General features: G+C 41.6%; 1 protein-coding gene across 1 annotated transcript in view; it reads left to right on the top strand.

Moving 5' to 3' along the window:
- The window catches only part of wnk1b (WNK lysine deficient protein kinase 1b), a 79,685-nt gene that overhangs the window by 20,453 nt on the left and 36,280 nt on the right, over positions 1-22,952 (top strand). The window contains exons 2-4 of the mRNA XM_070929360.1: positions 16,058-16,230; positions 21,305-21,525; positions 22,341-22,498. Coding sequence (XP_070785461.1) covers positions 16,058-16,230; positions 21,305-21,525; positions 22,341-22,498 — 552 coding nt within the window. The remainder of the gene's footprint in view (positions 1-16,057; positions 16,231-21,304; positions 21,526-22,340; positions 22,499-22,952) is intronic.

Below are 22,952 nucleotides of genomic sequence, written 5' to 3'. Positions count from 1 at the left end.
CAACCGCCCACATCTATGCATTCAAACACTGGCATGACTTGAAACACACACGCACAGGGAGAAAGATCGAGGCTCCCATTGAGTAGAGGGGTCTGAGGTCAGATTTAGGGTCGGCGTTTGGGTCACTTAAGGGGGTCTATCGGGGAGACCTCCTGAATGATGATAGATTATCAGAGACAGATAGAAGAAGAAGAAGAAAAGGAGAAGAAGAAGAAAAAAAAGGAGGCAACTCACCCAGCACATGAATCACATCTGATGTGTTGTGCTGACTTCACAGGATGTGAGCATGCAATCGCATAGTCATTTCTGGTGTGTGTGCGTGTGTGTGTGTGCGTGTGTGTGCGTGCCAATCCCTCATCACTCTTCTTTATCACTGTTTGGCCTTGTGGTGAACTGTTGAGCCAAATGGTTTGGTTTCCAGTAAGAGAACATTAAAGCATTAGTACATTTGGGTTCTCCTGCTGAGTTTATCCATGTTAGCTTCCAACATTATTTAAAGGTTCTGGTCGGGTAGTAAAATTTAAAAATGAAGGTCCTTCTCTACTTGTATCTTTTTTTATCTCCTCTTCATCTCCAGATCATGTGCTTGATACATAAAAAACAAACTCAAGACTGTTTGTATAGTGTACATACTGTGCGTGGTACACTACACTTAATTCTCCTGTTCCACTACCCGCAGCTTTAACCTTTTGTTGTCATAGCGGGATCACCACCATGTCAGCTATTGGCAGCCATACTGGTTGTCAAACTAGATACTTTCTGTATCTGTAGCAGTTACAGATGGTTCAAAATAGTCAGTTATTCAATAGATAAACAGACAGTGGATGACTCCTTGTTTCCAGACACGTGTGCTATCGCATCTCAAGTTCCGCAGCATGTGAAAAGGTATTTTTATGACTGCATTGTTTATTGATATAAATCTAGATAATAACAGTGCACTGTGCAGAAGCACAGTAGCACCTGTCAGTGAACTATGTTAGCAGTTTGACTGGTGCATTGTGGAAAATGTATAAAGATTAGAAACACACCTTTGCATTGTCAATATTGCCACATGACAACATGTGACTGATGTTGTTTTCTGGATCAGGAAGTTGAGCTTCAGGTTTAGGGGTTGATCATTCCCTTAGCAGTCACAAAAATATGTTTCAGGAAGTGAAAACATCATAAAAAGAGGCTTAAAAATGTGCAACATTTGTTGTTCCTCGTCTGTGGGACAGTGTAGCTGGAAATGGAAAGGACATGCTACTAGGTCAGGTTTGCATTCCCTGCTCAGCGGGTGAACTGTGGCAGCAATGTTGTCAGAGGGTGGGGGTTCAGACAGCGGAGCAGGCCTAGTTAGAAGATTTCCTGTGCCCATGATACAGTAAGCGCTGTTTGAAGAAAGTCCCATTTGTGAGCTGCAGTAAATGTCACAGAGCCCTGCTCTGACACAATATTTTCACAACTATAAGTGTTTCACACGGTAACTGTATCAGAAAATGACGGACAAAGAGTGTGTGTGTTTTTTAGGTTTTTATCAGAGAAATTAATGATTTACTCCAGACTTCCAACCACAACATTCATGCACGCTGATGCTGCTGTGTGTGTTGGCTCAGCACTGAGTATAGACAGGTGTGGCTTTTGATGCTGTAGTTCGGATGAATCCTATCATAGCATGCACTCTTGTCTCTTCTCTCATGGGCTTTGCACCTGAATGAATCTGAATCGCTGCCAGTCGTCACATGAAGTGGATGTGCTCCCAGTTATGATGAAGCTGCCTTATCAGAAACCAAATGTAGTCATCATTGCAAACATCCTGTTAGAGCAGCACATCCTTTAGCTCTGTACCCACACATGTGCCATGTGAGCTTCTACTGTATGTCTTTATACTGCACAGTGCACGTTGGCCTCATACTCTAAATATTTCTTACCTACTTTTTTCTTCCCCGTTTTTTTTCTGACCCCTCATAAACCTCCAGCAGCATGATGTAACGTCTGTTTGTGAACACGTGCTTTTGTGTGTTTTTATCTCGGCCAGAAAATATTTGATAGTGATAGGGGAGAGAAACAGGAAATGTGGTGGAAGAGCGTAGGAAAATGACATACAGCAAATAGTCCAGCCGCCCGGGAATCCAACCAGGGGACTCGCTGCTCAGGGCATTTGCGCCCACGTGGCACGCACCCTAACCACTCGGCTATCGGATCGCCCCAGTAGAGGTATTTCTGTTGACATTAGCCACTCTATCTCTGTCCATGCCTCCCTCTCCCTCTCACTGGACAAGTTTTCCAGAGTTTTCTTTCTTTTTCTTTTTACTATTCTATGTCCCCTTGTGTGCATACTTGCGTGTATTTGCACCATATTGACTTATGTCTTGTATATAGTGTGTTAATGATTTCTTTATATATCTGTCATAGGGAAATGATATCTTCCTTTTGCACTTGTTGTTATAGTAATGTTTTGCACACACCCACACACACTTTGTAACAAATAGACATCAGATGTTATATATTAATCTCATTCATCATATCTTTATTTGAAATAGTCTTTGCACTAACACAAGTAGTCTATTAATAGCATTAACATTTATTTTGATACTATTTTGATAATATTTTGATTAATTGTTATATAATTTTTCAATTACGAAATGGCAAATATTTGATGGTTTCTGCTTGTGCAATGTGAGAATTTGTTGTTTTTTCTTGTCTTACATTGTAGAAAATTAGATATCTGGCTTTTGGGCTATTGGCGAAGATGAAGATGTCACATCGCTGCTGTACTTTGAGGAATCCGACAGATGAAAAGAAAGTCTTAGCCTGACCCTTATGTCATCGTATACTTCATTTTATGGATATTTTAAGCTGCAATTGTGTTAACCCAGGCTTAGAAATTCTATTGTCATCGCTCATTGTTGTCATTGTTCCCGAGAAAGAAAGTTGGACATCTTTTATACCTGCCCTCGCACACACAGATAGTTCAGCTGTAAAATAGGTTATAGGCACAATGAAAGTTTTTGTTATGGATTGTGTGTGTGTGCAATATTTCCTTTGTGTGTGTGCCCGTGGATCCCTATGCTTGTGTGTGTCTGCGTGTGCACATTGACAGCAGATAGGAGCTCAGCTATTGTACAGGTCTTTGTAAACCTAATTGTAGCCAGATGTACTGTGTGATTAATTATAGGGTTTCCTTTCAGAGGCGACAGAGCTGTACATTATTGTAATTATCCAGCTTCCCCATAAGAAAGTCTGCCAACCATTAAAGCAGAGGCAGCTGAAATAGCATAACTTGCTTGTTTCTTAAGCTTTGGCTTGGGACCCAAATTGGGTCACAGGTTGAACTCTGGTGGGACTTTGTGAAAAAGCAGCTAGAAATGTTTGTTAAGGTAACTTTTAATGCCTGCAATAAAGACATGTTCTTATATGAAATGGGAAATGTTGATACTCTTGAGAAAAAAAAAATATATATATATGTATACACATATACATATATTAAATTTTTTATGATATGCTCAGTGAATGCTCAAACTTTCCTAAATATATTTTAAAAAGAAAACATCATGTGAGTAGCTGGTGCTGAAAGAAAGAACAATGTACTTAAAACAATGTTAGCCAGGCTTAGTCTGAACAAAGTGAACAAACCTTTCGACTTCCTCCTTTTATAAAAGTGCCTTTGTTAAAAGTTTTAATCAAACCTCTTGGTTATCTTGGTATAATAGTTTGCTCGGGAAAAGGTTGTTTCACTGTGTGTGAATTGGTGTAGTCGTCACATTAGTGAGGCTTCGTTGTCATCATTACACTTATATTTCCTGAGAATGAGACTCATTATGAAGTTATACAATTCTTCTTTTGTCTCAATTGACAGCTCATTATCTGAGCTGTCTTCCCTCCCACCTCCTCCCATCTCTCCCCCTTACAGCCCCTCTCTCTCCCGTCTTCCAACATGTCCTCTCCTACCTCCTTTTTCAGCTCTCCTTCTCCCTACTTGTGCTCATTTTCTCCTGATCAGCCATTAACATCTGTCGCTCTGCTACTATCCTCTCATATTCCTCTCCTCATCTCTTCTTCTGCTCTGCTCCCATCTGTTCTCCTCCTCCTGTCCCCTCCTATTTTTACTTTCCTAACATAATTTCCCCATTTCTCTCACTTTCATCCTCTCTTCCTGCTGCTCTTGAACTCCGCTTCTATCCTGCCTCTTTATAGCTTCCTATTGCCTCCTGCCACTCCGTCCTCTCCCCTATTCTCTTAATCTATTCATATAAAAATCCTTGCAAGATCTATAATAAAAATTCCCATCCAGCAACAATCTATACTGGGACAAGTGCTTCATAAGCACATTGGACAGGAGAGGAGTGTTGATGCTGCTGGATGAAAACCCAGTGTCTTTCCTTGACAAAGACAGTGTGTGTTTCTAGTTGATGTAAGTGTTAGACTGACTCAGTCCTTGTGACATTGACATCTCCGTCTCTCAGCGAGGCATTACTGAGACAGACAGGCACCTCTGCAGTAACCCTACACCGTGTCTGTGAGTGTGTGTGTGTGTGTGTGTGTGTGTGCATGATGTTCTCACAGTTATTGCATCATTGTGTCATATAATCCGACCTCCATTTCTGCCTCCCTTGTCTTCTCTTCTCTCCTCCTGTTGTCTCCATCTAAATCTGCTGTAGTTTGCACAGTTGGTTGGACTTTAGCTGTCAAGGAAACTGCTATTGTTATCAAAAACATACTTTTTGTACATTCATCTCTAGTTTCCTTGACATTTTCTGTTAAATGTCTATTCAGATATGAATTGTGTTACTTACTTTGTATGTGTGTTTATGCTGACAGAGACCAGGCACTGTATGAAACATTTCTGCATTGTGTGTCGTCCCAACAGGAAAGACATCAGAGGACAAATATGTCCATTTCCACTTCCTATAACATCACTTCCGTCCTCACTTCTGCTCTCCCCCCTCCTCTTTGCTTTCCACATGTTTTGTTGGTTACGTGTGCACAGTGTCTGCTGTATAAACTATATCATCTTTACATATATTCAGTCCCTGTAAGTAAAAAGGAAGAAAAAGAAAAGTATGTATGCTGTATTTTCGACATTCTTTAGTTTAAATGCGTCTGCTTCAAATCATGTGAGAGTGCGAGATGGAGAAAAACTAGGCTAATGTCTTGTAACAGTGTGCGCTTTGGCAGTAATGGATGCCCATCTGGAACAAATTAACCCCAAAACCTGCATGTAACAAAACCACAGTCACTCATCAGACGGACCCACATAGAAACACACACAAAACATGCACACAGCATACATGCACACACATACACACACACACTCACGCGTACATTTGGCTGCTGGATGTTTCTGGGGCCGGTCCAGTTGTTTGTGGCAGATTACTTCAGTTTCTCAGCACATGGCTCTATCGGTAGCCTGTATCTGTTTAACTTCTCTGGTTACCCTGTCAGAGCTGGAGCCCAAATCAGTTCCTCTCCCTCGTCTCAACTAACCAGCTGCAGAGGAAATATAGGCCACTGTGAGGGGAGGAAAAGGGCAGAGAGACATAGACGGGAACACTGAAGGGGGCATAAAGATATAGAGCGTTGACTTATAAGTTTGATGTTTTAACATGTTCGTTCTGTAATCTTTTTATTTTTCTCCCTCTTTCAAATTCACCTCTTTTTCAACTCATTTCTCCCTCTGTCTCGTTCCCACTCATCTCTTTCCACTCTCCCCTTTTCTCTTGACATGAGCTAATCCCCCTTTTATGTTTGTTGTATAGATGTGACTTGTGTTTTGTGTTTTTTTTGCACACATGCACGTGTGTTTGTACAGTGTGTGTGTGTGTGTGTGTGTGTGTGTGTGTGTGTGTGTGTGTGTGTGTGTGTGTGTGTGTGTGTGTGTGTGTGTGTGTGTGTGTGTATCCCTTCAGGGTTTTTGTTAATCTGTTGACAGCCTCAGGGGCTTGTGGAGGAGTTAGAAACGGGACCACAGCACAAGCACTCGCACACAAACACTCACACACATCACCGACATAGAGCGTGTAATATTCTTAGAGTCAGTGTGTGTTTGTGCCAAAGCAGTAACACTGTATACATGTAAACAGACAGTTGGTTACTCTCACTAAAGTGGTTGTTAGGCTGACAGAGCATAAATGTTGAGTGCTTTAAATATTCAACACACACTTTTAATTGCTTGCTTTTACTCTCCTCTCTGTCTGTGACCTAATAACTCTGTTTTATGTAAAAACTCCCCAAATGGTCCCGCTACAGAAAAATGACTAAAAGATATAACAAAAAGAAAGTACTGGGGCTTCCTCAGACAAAGAGGGGGAAGTACAAGATCAGAGGTCTTAATTAAAGCACCCTGTGAAGTTTTTGTACAATAACTGTTTCTCACCAAATCATACTGTGTTTATCTTCGATGTCTAACGAACATGTTGATGAATTACCTTCATAAAACATTTGAAAAGCTAATTTTGGAACCTGCATCGTTTACATTCATATTCGCTGGCTTGCTGTCTCTTTTTTCCCTGTCTTTTCTGGTGAGTTGCTGCGTTTCTTGGCGCATTACTGCCACTGATTGTCAATCAGTAGAATAGCAGGAAGCTGGACAGCAGGAATGTCTTTTGCGTCTCCCACATTCGCGTTTGCACATGCAAGATATACCTGCAAAACGGGGACCCACTCATCAATAAATTGCTCCATAGAGCTTGTGCTAAAAAAACCCATGGGGTGCCTTTAATAAAACATTTATTTCTCCATATAAGCTTGTTAAGGCTTTGTTAACATCCTGCTATCGTCAATCTAATATGCTACAAATAACAATACCAGTTTATAGGACTGAGACTCTGGCATCAATTATCTGTTTATATTGCTTATATAAAGAATATGCTGCATGAAGTATATTCACAGATTTTCTTTTTCTAATCAAAGCAAAAAATGGTGGAATAGTTGGCTCTGTCACCTCTGAAGCCTCCTCTGGTCTGGGATCAAATCCCATCAGCACTCTTTCATGTCTGTAATCTGTTCTGCCTCTTTTACTACTGTACTTTCTCACTTTCTACATGAAGACTAACAAATACCATAGGTGAGTGGACGTGACACTATGATTAAAAAAATCGTTTTCCTCCCACACTTACAGCGTAACTTCTAGCTGAAAGTAGATTACTTCCTTCAAGCATCCATATTATTTGCAGAAATATACCAGAAACACAGAGTGCTGCCACGTGATTGGATGCCGATGGCTGTTGACGCTTTTTAAAGTGAAACTTGAGAAGTGCTAAAGTTCAGCCTGGGCGTTAAATAGTGGAGGCCTAGATTTAATGGCGTGTAAAGGGATAGTCCTCTCAGATTATGTAATAGTTTTATCTGGGACAGCCCTCGCCCTCTCTGGCCTAACCCTCTGTTAGATCATCAGTTACTGTAACAGTGTCAGGACCTCGCTATAAGACGTCATTTACACCTTGTGGATTGCAGGGAGACGTGAACATGAGTGCACAGAAACACACACCACATAGCAGCATACAGATGTGGATATATAATGTTTCTTGGTAATGAACTCGGTAGCAGCTGTTGGTATTTTAGCAGGCTTAAGTAGGGATTTTATCCACGATCCTCCTAAAGTATAGGGGATGTTTCTTTTTTACTTCAAAGCCATGCAGACTTCTTCAGTAGCACTGTTGCTTTTTCTTTGGCATTGTAACTCATTCTGATGTAGTGGAAAAGATTTAAAGGTCTGAGCAGTAGACACTTGAGGAATAGATCGTGCCCATCAACACATCAGTCTGTTATTTTATGATGTGTTAACAGAGAGGCAGATGGACGTACGCTATATTAAGACAGTAACCTTTTGCACACAAATATAATAACCCCCCCCCCCACACACACACACACACACAGAAAAAGACATACACGCACTTGAAAAGTCTGAAGTTCACATGTATTCTTGCACATAGAAACACAACTGCTTTATTCACACATGGACAAATAAGCTGCATATTTAAGCGCCGTGTGGTCTCTCCAAAATAAAAGGGTCAAATCCTTCAAAAGTTCAAAGACTTTTGGGTCCCTTCAAGGCAGACAGGATTGCTGATATATGACAGCCATTACGTTCGAATGTCTCATGTTTCAAATTAATCTTTGTTACAGTTCAAAGAGCATTTTACTGCCTAATCAATCAAACAAGATGCACAAAAAAACACACACACACACAAAGCAGTTTTACTAGATGCCACTTAACAGGAAAATGAAAATGACTCTAATTAATAATATAATATTATATATTCCGTTTTTTGCTGTGCTACCATTTTTCTTTTTGTTTCACATGTACAAACACATTTTGTCTTTGCATCTGTCTGTCACGTATTGCAGCACTTACATATAGTACACAAACAAACTCATCACATTAACTCCCCCAAACTTTGATTTTAGACTCCTCCAAACCTTCTTTAAGGTTACTCCTGATTATCTTCTTGTGATAGTAATGTGATAACAAAGCTGACTCAAATGATGAACAAGCCTTTTAATGTAGGGTATTGTAACCTTTTGACCTTAAAACTTTGGGTCCTTGTTTTCTTCACGTGACTTCATTGGATCTTTGTTTCCTGTTTGAGCGACAAAGGAGGCCATTGTTAGTTGCTAATCATTTCAATCAAAAACCCCATCAATGAATAGAGCTTTATTAGATTTCTGGATTTTGGAACAGGTTAGCTCAGCTAACTCGGGATTTGGGCATTAGATTTGTATTAAATTTGGGGAATGAGAGAAGATGCTCTGTAACCTGAAGACTCCGGGTTCACAGGCATGTTTTAACCAAGGCACTGGATCCTATGAAATTTAAATGTAAAATGTCATAATTTGAAGCCTGTTTTGTCCTTCAGTTGGCTCAGTGAACTTTGGGAGTTTGGCTCCAAATTTGGGATAATTCCCTCCTTCATTGTGCATGGCTTGCTGTTCTGCAAAGGATTAACACTTTAGAGGGGAAGAACGCTACACCAGAAGTTCCACTCATTATCCTCAGATTTCCTCTCATTATCCTTGGATCAAGACGACTGGATCAAGTGGCTGAACTGTAGGGGTGTGATATGGGAGAGAGGCCATTTTCGAAATGCATCCTGCTTGTGTTCTTGGGGAATCCCATGAATGGAAAAGAGAGGAGGGTAAAAGAGTGAGTAATGGATAGGAAAAAAAGATGAAAAAAGATTAAGGAAAAAGGACAATGAGAGAGGAGCAGTGAGGAGACGAGTGGAGAGGAGGGGAGATAAGGCGTGACCAGCAGAGCGGAGGGTAATGACTGCATTGGCACATGGTGTGTTGTGTGTTGTGTGTGTGGTGTGTGTGTGTGTGTGTGTGTGTGTGTGTGTGCGTGTGCGTGTGCTTGTGTGTGTTTGTTGCACAGCCAGGCACAGAGAGATGAGACAATAGGGTGCACAGTGAGTGGCAGGATGAGATGGCACCTATTGTTAACACACATAAGTGCACAACATGTGCACACTCACACACATAGGGGTTGTTATTGAACGCATCCTGATGAATGGGTTTGTTTGTAGTGCATGTTACAAATCAGACAAATAGAAAAAACAATCAATAAGTCCCTCTTACAGAAGATTGATATCTGATCACAGATAGTTGCTTTAACTGTTTGTCATTGTCACTTCCTATAAAGCCACACAAGAGTAAACTAGATAATAATAAAATAAATAATAAAAATAACATATATCCCAGGACAAGAATAAGGAAAACCATAGTGTATGTATCTCACCACATTTTCTACAATGACAACTGATTTTTTCCACCGCAACTAGGTCAGATTACAATACACACACATACACTGGGACACATGGCCCTGGTTACTGCAATATGTAGAGTGGTGATTGATGGGAAACCAAAAACCACCTAAATGGGAGGAAAGGAGGAGGGAGTGGTGGGGGTGAGTGAGGCAGTCAGAAAAAGAAAGAAGAGGAGAAAAGAAGGAGAAGGCACAAAAAGATAAAGCAAACACACAGAATATAGGAGGAGGGCGTGAACAAGTGAACTCTTGGTGTTTCCTTCGTCCTTCGTTTGGTGCTCTATGCTGACATGTCCCTTTTTAAATGATGAGATCAGTCTCCATCACTTTCCCCCTCTGACTTTTATGGGAACTTATTCATCATCTTTTTTTCATTCTTATTCATAACAGATGCTCTCTCTCTCTCTCTCTCTCTCTCTCTCTCTCTCTCTCTCTCTCTCTCTCTCTCTCTCTCTCTCTCTCTCTCTCTCACTATCTATCTGTATCTCCCCCTCTCATGATGCTGCCTAACCATAACAAGCTGAGGTAAAGGTTCCTGGAGAGGTTTTGGTTTGTGTGTGCAAGTGAAACACATTGGGGGGTTTGTGGTTCTCTGCAGGAGAGTATTTCCAGAGTGTGGGGGGTCTGAGAGACACTTTGGCTACATACCAATAGAACACACCGGGGCTTTTTTCATGCACTTGCAGATACACTCCTGCACATGCACACACAGCTGTAGGTCTTTACTGTATGTAGAAACAAATCAGCTCATTCAGTCAGCCCGAGAGGCTTAATGTAATAAAGATTTACAGGTCCTGACTTTTCTCTTGAGTTACAGAGCAGCATTCTTCAAAATTTGGGTCAAGACTGAAAGGTTGATCAGAGGAACATTGAAGTGGGTCAGCAACACGTTCTGGAGAAACTGGGATGAGAGGTTTCTGGTTCAGTTAGGTTTACAAAAAGAGTTGCATGAAAAATCAGAATTTTCTACATGTTGGAGTAATGATTTTAAGGCAAAACTATTACGTCATGCTTGGTTTAGGAAAGCAGGGCATTATTTCTCAAAGCATCTGCAGCTAGTCATGTTATCATTCTCCCTCTCATACTCCTAATTATATTCTTCATGTACAAAGTTTATTTTTGGGTGCAGCTGCAGACCTTGGACAGGTTCTGTGTCTTTTTCATCATCTGGTTTTACAAGCAAATCAAATCGAAATGCTTTCAGCAATAAAAGATTTTCATAAACAGGCTATAAGATATTATTTACTTTGCTCTTCACTGTCTTTTACTTTTCTTGGTTTTGTCGATTTTACCACGTGGGTATATGTTGCACATTTATACGTGAAACAATGAGGAGAATAATAAATATAACAGACCATCAGTACCACTCAAGTTAATGGTGATCAGATGTGGAAAATCATCATGTACAATTATGTATCATTAAATTATGTGGTGATAGTTTTTAGTAGAACGACAATTTCTCTCAAAAGAGCACCATCTTTGATGTGGAAAAAAACATAGTGCCAATAGTACAGAGCCATTTGATCTGAGGATATCCTCACTTTTATGTCCAAGTGGTTATATGGGAGAGTCTTGATGCAGTTATGTTACTGTAATTACATCAGTTTAAGGTCGAGACTATATGTATGACAGTTTGCATGGAAATGAGGTTTGGCAAAGGCATCTTTGTTTCAGTAAATATGATATTCTTCAGAATTGCACAGACACACAAGCACATGCATGCTAAAATTCCAGGAACAGGTTTTGGTGAGAATCCCAGGGAAATATTTACTGATATTCAACCCCAATAAACACCTGACTGGTAGGATCGTAAACTATTGTAAAGTAGGTTGTCAGAACAGTTTCTTCCCTTATGGATTTGTTCCCATTATGCAAACACATTTAAATTGCTGTTATATAATGAAAAGCCTGAGAAACAGACAGGCAATCATATGCAATTATTTACTGTATGCTATATTTAGGCTTCCACTGTCTCCAGGAGAGATTAAGCACTTTGGACAACATCCTGTGAGTTTTGTACCCAGACACTCTAAAGACCATCATTTGTTGTAATCCAGTACCAGTTCACCATGTCAGTGTTTATTGTCTGAATATTCTGGCACTCCTGGTGTTGTCTTCTGTTGCAACCTCCATCCATCTGGTGCTGTGCCTCCCTCGCTGGGGTGCAGCAGACCAGAGAAGACCAGAGCAGATGATCACTGAGTGTTGAAGCACAGTGGGATGTCCAGACGAGACGAGTTGATCAGAGGGGTATCAGCTTTCAGCTTCTCTGCAGGAAGCTGCATAATGCTTTAACACTGCTGATTTTGTTTCTGCCCGCCTGTCTGGCTGCCTCGCTGCATGTGTGTGTGTGTGCCTGTGTGTGTTCATGTGTGTTCTCAGTTGGCTGTTACAGAACAGAAATAGGGCAGACAGACTTTGAGCTGTCACTTACGCGGGGATGTATAGGTGGCTTCTTTCAAGTGCTCAGATAGGCGAAAGGAAGATAGCAAGAAAGCAAAGCTGGGCTTAGAGAGTGAGAAGAAGTCCTCATGTCGAAAAGAAGTGTGTGTGTCAGATAAGAGGCTGCAGATTTCAGTGTATAAGCTTGTCTTGCTTAGGTGCATGTTTGCATGAGCCTGTGTGTATGGGACCGAGAGAGACTTGGATGGAGAGTCTGACAAACTAAAGTCTCATGATGTTTTGAAGCTCGGAGCAGAAAAGAAGAGAGGATAGAGAGGGAAAGAGAAAAAGAAAACAATCACTCTCAACAGAAGGACTTATGTGTCATGGATCAAATTAATTCCTTTTGTTTTTTTATGGACATTTCTTTTAGATATGAACTTGCTGTCTCTTACAAAGCCTCTACTGTATGTGAGACAGTTGTGTACACATTCATACGCTAGAATGAAGAAGGAAACATTAATAATGTATTAGGAAGCCCCCTTAGACTTGCTGTCTGCTTTCTCTGCTCACATCTATACACACACACACACACACACACACACACACACACACTCAGTAGGAGAGAGAGAAATATATATAGAGAGGGAGAAGTAATCTTCTATTGCCCTGAGGGAGGTGTCTAACCGTGATATGGGTGGTCAGGGTCTTTTCTAAGTGCTGCTGGGAAATGGAATGTTGGCTTCCAGTCAGTCAGGTGTCTGACGGCTATTGTCATGTGACCACAGGGTCATGTGATCACAATATGAAAACGAGTAAGAGTGAGACAATGGGAGTAGTGCTTGGTTGGCACATACATGGATGCTTCTGTGTGTCTGCTGCTAATGGGCCATCATCAGGGAAGTGGTTGCTGCAGGATGAAGGGATAAGCTGTTACAGGGCCTAACACGCACGCACGCACGCACGCACGCACGCACGCACGCACGCACACACACACACACACACACACACACACACACACACACACACACACACACACACACACACACACACACACACACACACACTACACACATTAATGCACTTAGAAACACACAGAAGCTTTCAGATGTTCTCTCTCTCCCTGTGCGTGTAAGTCATATGATATAGACGAGGCCCCAGGTTATACAATATGACAATATGAGATCATCACCTCAGAGATTAGGACAATCTCTGAGCAGCTCACAAGGTTTTCTAATAGCTTTATAACATTTCAAAAGACTTGTGCACCGTGACCTGGCAGAATCCTCAGTGCTGAGTTGTTGATTGGTTGGTGTGGATTATCAAAGTAGGAATACTACCTGACTATGTAGATATCTCCACGATGCTGTTGTAACTAATAGTAACTCCATATCCCAGAATTAGGGGATTTGGTGGTGCTGTAGCTTTAAATGCCATGAATGATTGATGTTGAGCTTGTGCTTTGTCTCTGATGGTTTGCGCTGATGCACTGGATGCGTTTGTTTGTTTGTTTTTTAAAAGTTTATTTCATTTTCCAAATGAATACTCAAAACAATACAATGCTGTAGAAAAGGAATTGATTCACAACATTTTTATCTGTTAAGATGTCAGAATATTCTTGATTTAGAACAAGACATACAAAACAATGGACTTGAAAGACAAGGTGCCCCTCATTGGACCTCTTTTTAAAAACTGGTTGCCATGGTGATCATCCTGATCATTTTGCTGGGAGTAGGTGTCTAACCTCCAACGTCTGATCTTGCATCACCTCAAAAATACCGTTGCTTCAAGAAAATAAAACTCTTGTCATTTCTTGTTACTCTTTGCCGTGGTCTCGCTCTGTGTTTCAGTGATTCTCTCATCTATACTTCATCAAACCTGCTGCTCTGTCTGTGTGTTTGTCTGCAGACCACTCCGTCTGTTCGCTTGCATGTAATTTCATCCTCTAAAAGGGTCACAGACATTATGAAACGTCCTGTCATGAATTCCTCTCAAAGCACACATTTGTATTTGTTCCAGGTTAATTGAAACATCTCTTTTGTAATATTTGTTTTAATCTCTTTTTTTCATATCTAGTTCAACCTACTTCAACATGAACAACATAACCAGTCAGAGTTACGGGGGAAGTTGCAACCATATTTGGGCTGAAATCCTCTGAGTATTGAGGTTTTGTCACCTTATTTCATCGTTGTCAGGCAGCTCTGATTTTGTTTATTTTTGGGGCAGTGATGTGCTGAATGTGTCAGCTGCAGTTAGACACAGAGCTGATGAAGAAACTAGAAAACATCAACATGCAAACACATTTAAACTAAGCAAATAAGCACTCTCACCAGCACTGATACACAAGCCTAACACACATTCTGCAACAGAGGTATTTGTTTTGTAAGTAAAGACAAGAAAGTAGTCCCTACAACAAAATAATAATGAATTTCTTTTTGGCTTTTCTCCACTTATAATAAAACACAGACTAGACACAGCTGAATGCATGGCAGCTTTTACACACACACATGTTCATGTACAAATGAACACATGTGCACATACTCACACTTTATTTACAAGATCTGACCCGCCCATGCTGCCCTTTGCATCTGTGTTTATGGAGGTATCAGTGGTAGAGCAGGAATTCCTGTTAAACTGTGTGTGTGTGTGTGTGTGTGTGTGTGTGTGTGTGTGTGTGTGTGTGTGTGTGTGTGTGTGTGTGTGTGGGGATGGAAGAATGTAGACCGTAACTTTAGCTTGTTTTGGTCAAACTCTTACTGGGTGGCTACAACCACTACTAATAAAGACTCAGTTAATGCTTGGCACCATTGTTATAGACTATGATTCACATATATGAAGGACACAAGAAGTGCCTGAGGATTTGATGTGCGCTTCAGTGTTTGTTGGTGGGAAGCCAGCGAGGGATGATGTCCTTAGCATGTCAAACCCTCCTGGTGAAGTGAAAAAATGCAGCTGGTGACACCTTAGCTGTGTCCAAAATCACTGCCTCGTTCTCTCATTCCCTACATGACAGACATTCAGCTAGAGCTGAAGGGATTAGCTGATTCATCAACCAGTTGGTCAACATGACATGAATGGACACCTTTTTATTGTTCCATTGTGGGGATCTTTTGAGGCCATACAGTAACCTTCACACTTGGACATTAAAATGAAATGTTAAAAAGTGAATATAGTGCACTATATAGTTGAAAAGGACTGATTGCAGACGAGGCCTATTTGTACCAGAGGAGAAACATGGCTGCCTACTACCGTACCGTGAGTTAACAGGGAAGTTACAAGTGAGGAGGATAACAGTAAAGAGTAGCTTATTTATTTTACACTAGTTTATTTATTACCACTTTTAGAAAACCAGTTTGTCACAAGGTACCTCAGAGAAATAAAGCGTGTGCTGCACTGATAAAAAAGAAGAGACATCGTGATCCAGCCTCAGACTCACTCTAATGGATGTGTGTGGCTTCTTTGAGTTAAGATGAAAGGACAGTCTTCTGTTTCATCCACATCCTTCTCTACTGCTGTATTTTAATGTAATGTGGCACCACTTTCCAGTGGTACCTGGTTTCATATTTCATCTGCATTTGTGTTTTAGTGGCATGTTTAGATGGTGCATCAGTGTTAGATGTAAAAGACGTTTTGTATCAGGTTGTCAAACCATAGTTGTATGTTTTGTAAGCATTTATTATTTCTCTGCTCCACCCTCTTCTCCTCCACCTAACTTGTTTTTTTCCCTCAGTTAATTAGCTCTCCTCTCCACTCCTCAGACCCTCCTCCCGCTTAATTTGATTGCAATCACCATCACCAACTATTCATACAATGTGTTTTGTTTGGGTGAATACTTCTTCCCTCTTCCCTCTATTACGATTTCAGATGAACAATGTTTCCTTATGTTTTATATACGTGTGACAATTCTTTCCTCTTTTCTCCTGGGTGAAGGATCGCAAGCTGTCCAAGTCGGAGCGTCAACGCTTCAAAGAGGAGGCTGGGATGTTGAAGGGTCTCCAGCATCCTAACATTGTCCGCTTCTATGACTCCTGGGAGGGGCCATGCAAAGGAAAGAAATGTATTGTTCTGGTCACTGAGCTCATGACATCTGGCACGCTTAAAACGTGAGTACATGAGAGAGAAAATTCATTTTCCAAGATGTTAATTTGGTGACACTACCACTTCAGGTACTCCATGTCATTTGGACACACAGATCAGGTGAATGAACAGAGAGCTGTAGGTGTGACTGCAGGGGTGTGGTCACTGCAAACAAAAGACATTGCTGACAGTTGAGCAAAATGAACACAAAAATAGGATGTGACTAATAAAAGATGTTGCCAATTGATTCAAGAGAAAACACACACACACACACACACACACACACACACACACACACACACACACACACACACACACACATTTATACGCTCTTAACCACCTCTTTTCCCCTTTGCTTGTAAAGAGCACTATCCTTACACATGATCACTCACCTCCGATTTTTTGTTGAAATGTAAAACTTGCAAACACACACACACACACACACTTGTATCATCCGCTCTCCACTCAAACCAATAATTTTTCAACTGTTTAAATGGCCTTTCACCGTAGTGTCGTAAGCAGTATTTCAGTTCTGAGTGCAGCTGTTAGTAGGTCAGTTAGTGTGTCTGACTCATCACATGCACAGTATGTGTGTGTGTGTGTGTTATATACAGTGTTTATGTGACTGACTGAGTGCCTGTCTATGTACGTCTGTTCCAACATAGGTTAGTAAAGCTCAGGAATCATGGGGAGACTCCTTTCTATGTGTGTGTGTATATCTGTGGTTAGCATGTCAGTACCAGGAGCGTCTGTCAGTCTCTGCCCCCCTCCCCAAAATTTGCTGTGGAGAATTGATGCATCTGTGGCTGTCATTGTCCATGCTATGACCGCTTGCCAGTCTGTGTAGATTAGACGTGTGTCTGTGAATGCGACTGTGATTGTTGAGCTCCTGACACAATAAAAGGCTAAATGTGGGGCGTGTGGCGCACGGCGTGCCCCGTGCAGTGTATCGTGGGACATCGGCCCACCTGCCAGCTGCTGCTTCTGCTGCAGATTCCTCTCATTCCTGTCAGAGAGACAGAGGGAGAGACCAAATGAGGTGTGTGGCGAGGGGGGGGGGGGGGGGGGGGGGGGCGGATGACCAGACTGATACACAGTTTGTTTCAGGCAGAGTGACAGAAAGAGGGAGAGAGAAAGTCAGTCAGCTAAAGAGGCAGATAGATGCACAAATAGTCTGATCAATAGACAAATATGAGTAGATAACCAGTTCAAAGGCAGCTAGGCAGAGTGACTGACAATTGAACCACCTGTGACCACAGAGTGAGAGTATTAATCCAGCAGCACAGCACTACCAAGGACAGTAGCGCCCCCCACTGGAAGACTGAAAAAGCTTCATAAATGTGTCATCAAATGCAGAGGCTGGGCAGACGCTCTCCATCCTGCATCTGTCCAGCATGTTTCACACATAACAACGTCTGTTCCGAACCTTTCTTTCACTCTCCACTAACTAGTGTGTAAAAAATAGTATGGAGTAAACATGGAATATAAATTACTAAAAGGTTTTTAGGAATTATGCATGAGTGATTTAAACATTCAGATAAGACCTTGGACAAAATAAGTCACCAGAATGAAAAAGCTAATGTTAAGCAGGGCAAGTATGCCTGGACAACAAGTATGATAATGGGGGAATATTACACACACACGTGTCTTGTTTTGCTCAACCAAAGTTCCAGTACCCCAAAATATTCAGTTTACTACCGTAGAAGACTAAGAAAAGCTGCAAGCTCTACATAAATGCAGGAAATACATTCTTCTCACATGCATGTATCTTTTTAAGTATGTGTAACACATGCATGTACATATACAGTATGAACTGTATCAAGGCTTCACAGCGCTTTGGCTGTCATCCAGATGAAGACTCAGAAAGGAGAGGGGACTGTTGTACTCTGAAGTGGTGGAAAAATAAAGAGGGAGATGGTGAGAGGGAGGGCTGATAAGGAGGGAGGGAGATGGTGAGGATGGAAATACTGACCAGCGTGGGTTCAGGGTATTAGGGCCCCTTATCTATGTGTGTCCATGTGTGTGTGTGAGATGGAGAAAGAGGCACAGAGGCATGTGTTTGTGCTGCTGCACATGTGTCTGTGTATGAATGCTTATCTGTCCATATGTGTACTGTATATGTACTGTTCCCATACTGTATATATATCTGCATATATCTCTATCTGTGTATTTAGGTATGTGTGTTGAAAACAGAGCATGGCTGACTGATTGAGTGTGGGAGAGATGCTTTGTGCAGTGTCACTCCAGGATCACATGCCATAGGGTTTAACTTCTCTGTCAACACTGTTCTGACTTCAGAAAGAGAGAAAGAAAGCAGAGGAGACAGGCGAAGGAGAGGAGGGTGGGCAGGGGATGAAGGTACAGAGGGAGGAAGAGGAGAAGAGAGTGCTGTTTTTAAAGAGATACATGAGGAGGAGAAATACGAGTAAGAGAGTGTGATGGAGGGGGTGGATGTGAGGAAGAGGGAGAGGCTTTGAAAGGTTTTAGTATAAACACTTAAGTTATGCAGATGTGCATAGAGGTATGTTCACCTTAAAAGTCCCCAAAAGATTATTCTCAGCCTGTTACCGTGTTCCGTACCCTGAAGGCAAGCTCTCTATGAAAATATGTGAACCCACCCAGATGTTTTGGTCCAATGAATTCCTTTGTGTAACTTCTAAAGAATAGAGAACTGTGAGAGCCTATAAGAGACAAACTCATCTTTTAAAGTCAGGGGAGACACTTAGCTGTATTATTAAGAAATGAATTAGGAGTTTTAGTGTTAGAAATATTTAATTGTTGCATCTTTTGGATCAAAACAATAGGAGAACAAACTTGTAGGTATGCTCTAGTAGTACCAACATTGCAGGGGCCCTGCTGTATTAGAGTGATATATGATACCATGTAAAACAAAACCTAATCAGCTCCTGTTAACTTATGATGCTGTGATTGGAGATTAAGCTGTTTTTGTAGGTAAACAGGCATGTGAGCTACAGCTCAACCGACTGGTTAGGCAACTATTATGATAATCATTAAAGCTATTTAATTCAGCATAATTTCCCTAGTTCCAGTTTCTCATTTGCTGCTTTTCTTTGTCTTATGTGACAGTGAATTGGTTTGGTGCCGTTGGTCGGACAAAACAAGCATTCTGAAGACACGAACTTGGGCTTCAGGAAATTGTGATGGATGTTTTTCATTGTTTTCTGACAATTTGTTGACCAAACAATAAATTGATGACTTGAGAAAATGACCTGCAGTTTAATTGATAATGAAAAGCATCATTAGTTGCAGCTCTATTGTGGTCATACTTCAAAACTTCCAGTGGTGTGCTGGTTGACAACACCATGGTATACTGTGATTTTGGATCAAGCTCACAGGATACTCAAGTAAAGCACAAGTACCTTAGAATAGTCGTCAACTCTGGTAAAGACTCAGGGTCACAATTAAAACACTGGGGCTTCTACCAGCAGTGTGGATCTGGGTCGAGGCAGACTGGTCTGCGATGAGTCCAGAGTTGTCTGAACGGCTCCTTGTCAGTTAAGACAGATTTGCAGTAGCTGCATTGTTGTTGCACTGAGCAGCTGTTGACACTGTGCATAAGTGGAGCTGCCAGTGATGCTGGAGCCAGACTCACTGATGCTGCTCCGGGGAAAGCTGTCTGGACCAGGAGGCCGTCGCCGGTGGAGACAACAACATTCTTTGCAGGGTCACTGTGCGGTTCAGTCAGCTGCCAGTTATTCACCAGGACCACGGGAAGATTTAGTTTGAGCTAAGTTTAAAGCTTGGACATTGAATTATTCATTTGAGTTCTAAGAACAAAAATAAGCTCAAATCTAATTATTCTGCCTGCTGTGATGCAATGAAATTAGCACACACCAGCAAAATCAAACAAATCAAAAAGATGATGATTCGCTGAACAGTTGATCTCCTTTGAATCCTCCTCATCGTCTGGATGATCAGAGGATGACTAAGGAGTACACCCGTCTGTTCTTCGCTCTGTACTTGAATTTAGTTAAAGAGCTGAGGAGAGAAAGGCAGACGAGTCTCCAGCTGACAATAGAAAATGGAAAAACACTTTGCTTAGAATTCAAACATTGATTTGAAATGAGCTAATCAAGGGTGGCAGTCAAATGGATTTTTAATGAGTTCTCAAAGCTCTCAAAGAGACGTTTTGACAGAAGCCTTTTCAGTCAAGTAATTGCTCTAATTTAATCAATAAAAATTAAAATAGTGATTTGACTGAAAGTGAAGGAGATGTTCAAACTGAATGACATTTCCAATCAGTAAAATTCCTGTCCAGGTCTCCCTGTAATCTTGTGGGTTTCCTCAGGTTTCCTCCCACATTCTAAAGACATACAAACCTGAACTGGATGCTCCAGATCTCCCACAGGTGTGGATCTGTGTTGGCTGTGTGATGGCCTGGCCAACTGCCAAAGGGTTTCCACCCAGTGTATGCTGGGACGGGCTCCAGACTATTATAACTCTGTACAGTGAAGTGGGTAAAAACAACTCCCACTGAAGCAGAGTTCAGACCAAAGATTTGCGACGAGACGAGTTGAAACTTGCGACTACTTGTGATGATCTGGTCTGCAACGTTCTGTTGACACCAATGCGACAAGATGGAGTGGTGTATTGTTGCCATGGCAACAACTCTCTGTACTTCGGTTCTGACCAGCTTACTTTGCTACGAGCTGATTGGCTGTTGAAACAGTTGACGAGCCTTACGTTTTAAAAACTCACCAGTGGCGACTTGACAAGCCGAGACGGGCCAGTTTACGTCAATGCTTTTGCCTGCAACTTTCTAAAAAGGTTTTGTCTCATTGCAAATCTTTGGTCTGAACTAGCCTTTAGAAACCACATTAAAAAGTCATGCATTAGGGTTATTTTTGTTTTATGCGGTGTGAAAACGACTAAAATAAATGGTTGAAATAGTTAAATGACGGCTTAAATAGAATCGCCTTTTTTATAAAGAGGAAACTAGTTGGCAGTTAGTGTGTCAAACGAAGGCCACTTGAACGGGATACACGGCTTTCGAAATGCTGCTGCTTTCTGTACATTTTGGTACACATAACCTTGCTTTGTTGAATAACATGCCATCTTATGTGCTTCTACGTCTTGCAGCTACCTGAAGCGCTTCAAGGTGATGAAAATCAAGGTTCTGCGTTCATGGTGCAGACAGATCCTCAAAGGCCTTCACTTCCTGCACACCAGAGCTCCGCCCATCATTCACAGAGACCTGAAATGCGACAACATCTTTATCACGGGGCCCACAGGCTCGGTGAAGATAGGGGACCTGGGTTTAGCCACGCTAAAGAGGGCCTCCTTTGCAAAGAGTGTCATAGGTAGGAAAAAATGCATGTGCACAGCCACCGAGGACACAAATTCCTTATCTCTTGCATGCACACACACCTTAATTAATGAGATATTTAGACTTGTGAAGGCGGAGAAAGTGAAACAAGTGATGTGAGTTTTCCATAACAATAATTGCTTTACACACACACGTCCACACACGCTGTCTCGCATGAGAACAGACGCATTTTGTGTCACCCCTTCACACGCCTAATGTACGTTCATTTTACTGCTTCTAAAATGTCTGGTCGTTAAAAGCAAACCGCAGGTATTTGAAAAGTGAAATACACACCAGTCAGTCTGCTAGTAAGCAAGGATTGCTGTCTGGAGATGTGATGGCTGCACACACACACACACACACGCACAAAGATACACTCTAAACACACACCCTGCATTAAGAGTGTCTGCTGTGCTCCATATAATAACTTGGCTGCCGTTCAGTAGCCTTGCTGTATAGTTGACCGCAGGTATTCTGGTATTCACACATATTCTCACACACACGTACATGAATGCGCATATTCTCATGCAGTCGAGGCGAGAATGATATGCTTCGTAAATCTCCCAGCTGCTATGTAGTAATTAGGCAGACCTCAAGTATTTGGACACTTGCAGAAATCCACAAACACACACATATTCGTGAATGTCCACATAAACATACACACACACACACACACACACCACAAGGCTAGTATGTGTTACCAGTAAGTGAGTTTGTAGATGAAAATTTCTAGCTATGTTTAGGGATTTTCTTTCCCACCATTCCCAGCACAAACAAATATCTGATTGTTTTCCCTCTCCTTTCCATCAGGAACCCCAGAGTTCATGGCTCCAGAGATGTATGAGGAGAAGTATGACGAATCTGTAGACGTCTACGCCTTCGGGATGTGCATGCTGGAGATGGCTACCTCAGAGTACCCCTACTCTGAATGTCAAAACGCTGCCCAGATCTACAGGCGGGTTACGAGTGTAAGTCTGCACTTCCTGTACAGTGTGGCTTTTGAGTGCCTCAGCTGTGAAAGAGCTTGTTTGTCCTTTCTGTCTCTAATTTCTATCCTCCTCCATCCACCTCTCTCTGCCACTCCCCCCGTACTTGTTTACAGTCTGTATTAATAAGTTTGGCATGAGCTGCAGGAGACCCAGTCATATGACTGTGTTTTTGCACTGATTAGTCTCTCTCGTTTATTCTCCCTCCCATCCCACCTCTCTCTCTTGCAAAAGTAAAAAACAATCCACCACTAGAGAGCAATACCAGTCACATCAGGTCAAAGCAAATGTTACCTCAAAGAACATCAGTGCGTTGGCCTTGAGCAAGGCACTTAAACCCTGGAGCTTCTCACAGTTTCCTCTGAGTAAAAGCAGAGAAATAAGAGACGTGTATGAGGAAAATAAGTGTTTTTGTTTTTCTGAAAAGATGCCAAGG

Source organism: Enoplosus armatus, chromosome 22 (genome assembly GCF_043641665.1).
Source record: "Enoplosus armatus isolate fEnoArm2 chromosome 22, fEnoArm2.hap1, whole genome shotgun sequence".
In the NCBI taxonomy this organism is placed as follows: Eukaryota; Metazoa; Chordata; class Actinopteri; order Centrarchiformes; family Enoplosidae; genus Enoplosus; species Enoplosus armatus.
Note: the sequence above shows the minus strand (reverse complement) of the source record. Positions and strands in the feature narration are given on the sequence as shown.